The sequence below is a fragment of the Acipenser ruthenus genome, chromosome 24 (assembly GCF_902713425.1).
Source record: "Acipenser ruthenus chromosome 24, fAciRut3.2 maternal haplotype, whole genome shotgun sequence".
Lineage (NCBI taxonomy): Eukaryota > Metazoa > Chordata > Actinopteri > Acipenseriformes > Acipenseridae > Acipenser > Acipenser ruthenus.
The window spans coordinates 12,422,371-12,430,433 of record NC_081212.1 but is presented as its reverse complement, the minus strand read 5'-3'; the positions used below and the strand labels follow the sequence as shown (position 1 = coordinate 12,430,433).

At 44.0% G+C, this 8,063-nt stretch overlaps 1 protein-coding gene across 1 annotated transcript; it reads left to right on the top strand.

Moving 5' to 3' along the window:
• The first annotated feature begins 476 nt into the window (after positions 1-476).
• LOC117963034 (cytochrome P450 1A1-like) lies at positions 477-7,538 on the top strand. Its single transcript, XM_034915773.2, has 7 exons — positions 477-620; positions 2,522-3,417; positions 3,726-3,852; positions 4,310-4,399; positions 4,889-5,012; positions 5,122-5,208; positions 5,736-7,538. Exons 2-7 carry the CDS (start codon positions 2,578-2,580, stop codon positions 6,043-6,045), a joined length of 1,578 nt encoding a protein of 525 aa, XP_034771664.1. The 5' UTR covers positions 477-620; positions 2,522-2,577; the 3' UTR covers positions 6,046-7,538.
• Positions 7,539-8,063: the final 525 nt, after the last annotated feature.

The following is an 8,063-nucleotide window of genomic DNA, read 5'->3' as shown; positions in this document are numbered from 1 at the left end:
TGGCTTCAGTCAGACGCGTTCTTCTTCTCATGTGATGTACACCTTGCTGTGGAAGATAGCTTACTTACACGAGGACAATAGCTGTACTTTATCTACCTGCTATTGAAATGTACTTAATGGCGCTAATCGTGCCGATACTCTTCTGTCTCAATCGTGACTGACGTATCTAAACACTTGCTTATTTATGTAGTCTTCTGTTTGTTTATTTAATATTCTTTCTTTTATAACTTTCCATCCTTTGCCATTCTTTGCATACTTTTCTTTTGTTCTCGTTTGTTTTGTGTTGGAATAGTTGGAATAGCATCGATCTACCGCCTCTCTTTTATTGTTTTTAATTAGCCTTCCTCATGTTAAAATCGCACCGCAGGGTGTGTGTGCAATGGAAGGTGCTGTATGAGCAGCCACGTGACAGAGAGGACTGACCAATGCGGGTGCGCGGAGCTCTATAAAAGAAACGGTCTTCTCCTCATCTTCATAGTCTGGTGATTGGAAGAGTAAAGCAAGTATCAGACTGCTGAAGATAGACTTGCCTAGTCGCCGATTACAGTATACACTGTGTGACTCGACTGATCACACTGCCAAGGCTGGGATCAAACCCAACGGCTTAGCAAATTGAAAAGGTAATTATGCTTTTACTTGTATTTTAATCCGTATATTTTTGTTGTTAATTAAGCATTTATAAAAAGAGTTGAGTAGACTACAGCAGATTTTAAGGAAGAAGTACAAATACCTACATTGCAGTAGTTTGCACTGGAGACATGCAATGTAGTTGCTTATAAACTCCTACAAAAACACTGTAAAATGATATAGTGTAGATTACCAAATGCATTACGCAGTGTGCATGAAGCCATATAAAGTACGGTATTTTACAAAATATATATCAGTATTATTATTGAAATCAATATACATTCTAATGTATTAATCGGCACGGGCCTTTCACGATACTGTGCCACCAGAAGCAGTGTAGTCTACGGGCATACCTACAGTATGACTTTTTGATAGCGATAAGAGTTGGTAAAACTATGAAAATGCATTTTATAAAACTTAAAAACAAACTTAAAAATAGATCATGGAGAAATATTTTAACTACTAGATTCGTTGTATGAGAAACTACAGCTTCTGCAATTTTAGTTGAAGTCTTGACTTCTAATCTATGATTGAGCGTTTGAAGTTATGGTTAATGATTTGTAATTTACTGTTCAGCCTGCAACGTTATCAAATGCTAGAGTCGATTCGGCGCTTTATTCGTGTCAGGCGCAGGTGGTTTTAATTTGTAACTCGGTACCTGTTGAGATCCAGGTGGTTTGTGCAGTTTTTTATAGGCGCTGTTAATGTGCCAGTGTTGCAGATTGAGATCTGGAATCTCTCTCATTGACGCAACAGTCATTGTCAGCAATACTCCTCGAGCACCGCAAGGTTTTATTACAGCTAGGGGTTTGAAAGCTGCATTGTTTTACAGTGCATTAGATAGCACTTACAGGTGCTTCCGACACTCCAGTTGCCTATATGCACGATATGTGCAACAGGCTACAAAAATACAATACAAAGGAAAAATAAACTAGATGAAATCACAACTTCCTTGAGGGCTAGGGTGGCATATTCTGTGCGATCTGAATTACACCTGACCACGGTTAATTGTTGTGCAGTGTGGCGCTGTAGCGAAGTTAGGGGTCGAACATAAGTGACTGTGGCACAATGCGCGGTAAAGTGCGCAGGTCACTTACACATAGGAAATCAGAAGACCGAATATTTCTTAATTGGTTTAACGTAATTCGGTATACTGCTACCCAAAACTCTATCCAAACACAGACATGCGCGCCAGTGCGTTGCGCATTGCTGCGCGGGTTGTTCATATAGTGCCAGGTCGCTCCAGTGCGTTGCGCATTGCTGAGCGGGTTGTTCATATATTGCTAGGTCGCTCCAGTGCGTTGCATATTGCTGAGCGGGCTCCTCATATAGTGCCAGATCGCTCCAGTGCGTTGTGCATTGCTGAGCGGGTTGTTAATATAGTGCCAGATCGCGCCAGTGTGTTGCGCAATGCTGAGCGGGTTGTTCATGTAGTGCCAGGTCGCTCCAGTGCGTTGCGCATTGCTCAGCTTGTTAATAGGACATGCGTTCATAAAGTAATGTATATGCAAATTACAAGGTGTCATTGTGAATGGGGGAGTGTATATTGAAGTTATGTGCTTGTGCATACAGTGTGTAATGGAAATTGGGGGGTCTTTAAAGAATCAAGGACTGTTTTTAAACGGCAGTTGTGTGCCAGTCTTGTACAGTAATCTTGTACACTGTACAAGACTTGTAAGTTCCTGAAATATAAATATTATTGTTCAAATACTTTTTTTTCTTTATGAAATGTGTGTGTGATAGCGCTATGGCCAGTTTTTACAATTGCTGTCTCTTTAACTAGGGTTTTTTTTTTTTATCAGAGCACACAAAGGCTGTTTCTTTATTGCAAGGAAAAGTCTCCTACGTCTGCACCTTGCTAATAAATGCTGTATTTTTCTGTTTCTTTAAACAGATATCTGAGCTCTGAGATCTGTGTGCTGCATTTAAAAACCTTTGAAAGGAAAAACAATGGCGCTCATATCTCTACCCATTCTTGGTCCCATCTTGGTGTCCGAGAGCCTGGTCGCCGTGGCAACGTTGTGCGCAGTCTACCTGTTGCTGCGGCTCCTGCGCACAGAGATCCCAGCGGGTCTGCGCAGACCCCCCGGGCCCACACCCCTACCCCTGATTGGAAACGTGCTGGAGCTAGGAGGCAACCCCCACCTCAGCCTGACGAAGATGAGCCAGCGCTACGGGGACGTCCTGCAGATCCAGATTGGCACCCGGCCCGTGGTGGTGTTGAGCGGGAACGAGACGGTGCGCCAGGCTCTCATCAAGCAAGGGGACGACTTTGCTGGACGGCCTGACCTCTACAGTTTCCAGTTCATCTCTAACGGCAAGAGCTTGACCTTCAGTAATGACCATGCCGGGGTGTGGCGAGCCCGGCGCAAGCTGGCACAGAATGCCCTTCGCTCTTTCTCCACCGTTGAAAGCCCAACCAGCAGCTACTCCTGCGTGCTTGAGGAGCACATCTCCCTGGAGGCGGAATACTTGGTGAAGCGGCTCTCTGGGATCATGGAAGCTGATGGGAGTTTTGACCCTTTCCGCCACATTGTGGTCTCGGTGGCCAATGTCATCTGTGCCATGTGCTTCGGCCGGCGCTACAGCCATGACGACCAGGAGCTGGTAAATCTGGTGAACCTGAGCGCCGAGTTTGGGCGTGTGATTGCCAGCGGCAATCCTGCCGACTTCATCCCTGCTCTCCGTATCCTGCCCAACCGCAACATGCGCGCCTTCATTGGCATCAGCAACAGATTCAACACCTTCATCCAGAACATTGTGACCGACCACTACCGCTCCTTCGACAAGGTAAGGGCTGTGCATGTGAGTGGTTGTGCTGCCAGTGAAATACTCTGGTTATGCTATACTCTAGAATACTGTAGTGTTTTGAGCATGGCAGTTTCATACTGAGAACATTACCATAGTGTTGTGAGCATACCCTACTAAGAACTATTAGCAGTTAAGATTTCTACCTACTAAGTCACAGATGCAAAACCAGAATTCCATAATCACACTCAGATCTCAGTCATTTGAAATCAAGCAAGCCATGATGCTTCAAGCCCCCACTTGGCCATTAGCCATGATGTTCATCACTGTTCTGTTTCTCTCACCTCCAGAGCAACATTCGTGACATCACTGACTCACTGATTGAGCATTGCCAGGACAAGAAGGTGGACGAGAACGCCAACATTCAGATCTCTGACGAGAAAATTGTGTCCATCGTTAATGACCTTTTTGGAGCTGGTGAGTTTTTCCCTCAATTTGAATTAACGTATTATACAGCTTTATTTATTTGGTAGATGCATTTATCCAAGGTTACTTACATGTGTTACAGGGCAGTACAGGTATACAATGCAAGATTAATATTTAAGTACAGTAAGTACAAATACAATATGAAATAGGATGCAACAAGTTAGGATTACAACAGGTTATATCTACAGTGACATATTAGTAGTGCAAGGATATTGCATCAGCTGAGGATGCAGTAACGTGATGCCTAGGCCAGGCAAGTGCAGTGCATAGCAGAAGGGGTATAATCAAGAGAATTTAACCATTTGTTCAAACATGCTATTGTAATAAAATCCTTAGTAATGACTTGCCTTCGGTGTTCAATCCCCTGTGCTTTAGCACATCTCAGCACATACCAGGTTGTTGTGTGTTCCATGAGCTGACGTGGTATCCCTTGTCACTTCATTTCCAGGCTTTGATACAATCAGCACTGCTCTCTCCTGGTGCTTAATGTACTTGGTGTCCCACCCTGATATCCAGAAGAAGATCCACCAGGTATTAGGTAAGTCTGTCTAGCACCTTTTTTGCATATTTTTTTCCTGTACAAAACAGCAACACATTAAGGCCACACTGCTTCCCTCCCAGTCACTCGGCATTAACCAATAGGCCACACTGCCTCCCAGTCCCCCAGCTCTAACCCCTAGACCACACTGCCTCCCAGTCCCTCAGCTCTAACCACTAGACCACACTGCCTCTCAGTCCCTCAGCTCTAATCACTAGAGCACACTGACTCCCAGTCCCCCAGCTCTACCCACTAGACCACACTGCCTCTCAGTCCCTCAGCTCTAATCACTAGACCACACTGACTCCCAGTCCCCCAGCTCTACCCACTAGACCACACTGCCTCCATCCTAGTCCCTCGGCTCTACCCACTAGACCACACTGCCTCCCAGTCCCTGTGTTCTGCCCACTAGACCACACTGCCTCCCAGTCTCTCAGCTCTAACCACTAGGTCATCTCCATTTGCTGACCTCTTTCTCTTCCTCTGCAGATGAGCATGTGGGCAGGGAGCGTACCCCCAGGCTCTCTGATAGACCCAGCCTGCCGTATGTAGAGGCCTTCATCCTGGAGACCTTCCGCCACTCCTCCTTCCTCCCCTTCACCATCCCTCACTGGTAAGCCCCACTCTGCTAACTCTTTCAGTTCATCCCAGTTCCCCTTGGAAGACAGGGTTGTGTGCTGTGAACACATGTTCTAAAAGCGCTGGTTCTTTCCTCATTTTAGCACGACGAAGGACACGGCTCTCAATGGCTTTTACATTCCCAAGGACACGTGTATCTTCGTGAACCAGTGGCAGGTCAACCACGACCCGTAAGTTACCTTACCAAAATCTCCCATGCTTTCTTCAGTCTTTTTGCAGCAGGTACATTTCTACAATGAAACGTATTGTAACTAATTATATAAACCTCGTATCACCCAAGATCATCAAATGTGCAGCTATGGTCAAATGTTTTGCATCACCCTACAGAATTAATGTTGCTTCATGAAGTCATATTGCATATCACTTAGTAGTTTTCCATATGCTTAATGAAAAACGGACAAATTGAAAAAAATGTCAATCATGTCAATCTAACATGAAATACTGTATTATGGCTTCTGCTAGACTTTTACGATATCATTTAGTCATTTCTTTGATTGCATTATGTCAAATAAAATATCGAAATTATGTTCATATAGTTTGTTATAGATTGTGTCAGTCCTAAAATTGTAGATGATGCAAAACCTTTTCTCATAACTGTAGACCCATACAGTGCCACAGTGCTTGTTTAGCTGCTGTGCCAAGCTAAGAGAGAGGTTCTTTGGAAGTGATGCTAACCTGCACTTGGGTTATTCCTCAGGAGTCTGTGGAAGGATCCCTCCACCTTCTCTCCAGAGCGCTTCCTGAATGCAGAGGGCACTGGTATCAACAAGGCTGAGTCGGAGAAGGTCATGCTGTTCGGGTTGGGGAAGCGGCGCTGCATTGGCGAGTCTATCGGCCGCAGTGAAGTCTTCCTCTTCCTGGCTGTGCTCCTGCAGCGGCTGGAGTTTCGCAGCCTACCTGGCCAGAAGCTGGACCTCACCCCCGAGTACGGACTCACAATGAAGCACAAGCGATGCCAACTCAGCGCCTCCCTGCGCTACCGCCACGGAGCTGACTCCGAGGAGTGAGACACTGCCCTCCACGGAAACACAGCACGACGCGTGCCAGGGACACCAATCCGCTGCTCCACTCACCTCAACACTGCGGCTAGCTGCTCTGTTAAGTTTTCTGTGCCTTTTACAATTAACTTTTGAGCCTAATCAATGTTTTTTGCAACAATACCTGCTTTTAAGCAACTTTTCTCAAGGTGGGGAATGAGAGGAACCCAACAGACAGATTGTGTTTTTAAAAACATAGTTCGCCTTCAACAGAGCTACAGTGGCTAACCATTGGAAATCTAAAACTCCAAGTACAAACACTGGTAACTGGTCTAGATGGTCATGACTTTAAGTCCTGTTAGAATGTATCAGGCAATGTTATACATTTGTTGACAGGAGATTCTAATCAGTTGAGATATATGCTGTAATGTTTATCAGCTAGGCAGTTTTTCTATTACGCAATGCACAGTGGTTATTTCTACTTGCTGCTTGAGGTTTAAAGGGGGAAGTGGGGTCAATGAAAGCAAGATCAATCTGAGCCATGGACTTATCAAATCTCAAACATGTAAAAGCTGTTTTACCTGGCTTTAACTTACTTACCTTTTACCATTTTGAGCTCAGCTGGCTAGATAACCAGTATCCAATTCCAGTAGTTCACATAGAAGCATTTTTTACACTTTTCTGTTCCCCAGACATTGCTCCCTGTACTTGTAGCCAAGTTGTCTGATCCATTATGGAGAACAAGGATCCAGTTGGTTGCCAAATAGCTGAAGCAACCCTCTGGGTGAAGAGCAGTATATTATATACCCAGTGACGTTACTGTTTGAATAAGACGTGCCTTTGGATTGGGTGAGATGTGTGGGAGAGCTCACACCCAGCTAGCACATAACCCCAGCATCCTGGATACTGAGCCATTTCTTGGCAGCACTTCCTGACTGGTGATTTATTCCCAGTGCTGTGGCGATGTTAAATCAAACTCGCCATTCTACTTAATAAGCTAGGCACTACCAAGCCATGGACTGGAATTGGCTGCTTTATTTCTATGGTAAATGTGCTCCAATAATGATATAATACGATCGATTAATAAGATTGATGATAAAACTGCAAACCTCCATTTCTAAAAACAAACTCCAACACCAGTACATGAACACAACAAAACACTGTCAATACCAAACAAAGCACAATGTTCTACCCTGCAGATTTGTCACCAGAAACCCTCCATAGAATTACAGCCTTGTTATGCACAGTTGGGTGTACACTGTTTCTTATAATTATCAGTAAGAAAGTCATTTTGTAATTTAAACATACACATGAAGGATTTTGCTGAACTGATCATGAATTCAGCTTTTATTTTGTAAATGTACAAGCTGTTTGAATCTATTTGTCAGATGTATCTGTATGTAACAAGCTATTTTCACATTGTTGGTATTTTTAACAAAGTCCAAATGTATCCCGAGAGAACACTTGTTTTAATTGTGTACACGTTTAATCTCTGAGATCATAAAAAGCTATTGGATGTATAACTCCTTGTCGTCTTTTTGTTTTATTAATGCAAGTCAGTTAGTATGTGGAAACTCCATGAGCAAACCGGGGCACACAGTCCACCAGCTCGACAGGGAACAGCTTGTGCTGTGCAGTGCACAACCTGCCCCCAATATACTGACATCAGTGGCCTTGCTAAACAGGCCATCAATGAACTGGGCTTGACAACCAATTCAAACCTACCATATGTAGCACACACTTTTGTAAAACTGCAAATGGAATACCCGGCAAGTATTCTATACTATCAAAGGGCCAATGTAATGAATAACCCAGAACTTTGTGATATTAAGATATTTCTCCAAGCTGAAGATGGGCAGAACTTAAAGAGTAAGTAGTGGGGTTCCACGTGTTGCTACAACTGTGTTAAATAACGCACCTGTAATTTGTCTTTTCATTGTTAACATCCTGACAACTTTTTATACTTATATCTTTAAAGTCTGTTTCATAAGAACATAAGAAAGTTTACAAACGAGAGGAGTCCATTCGGCCCATCTTGCTCGTTTGTT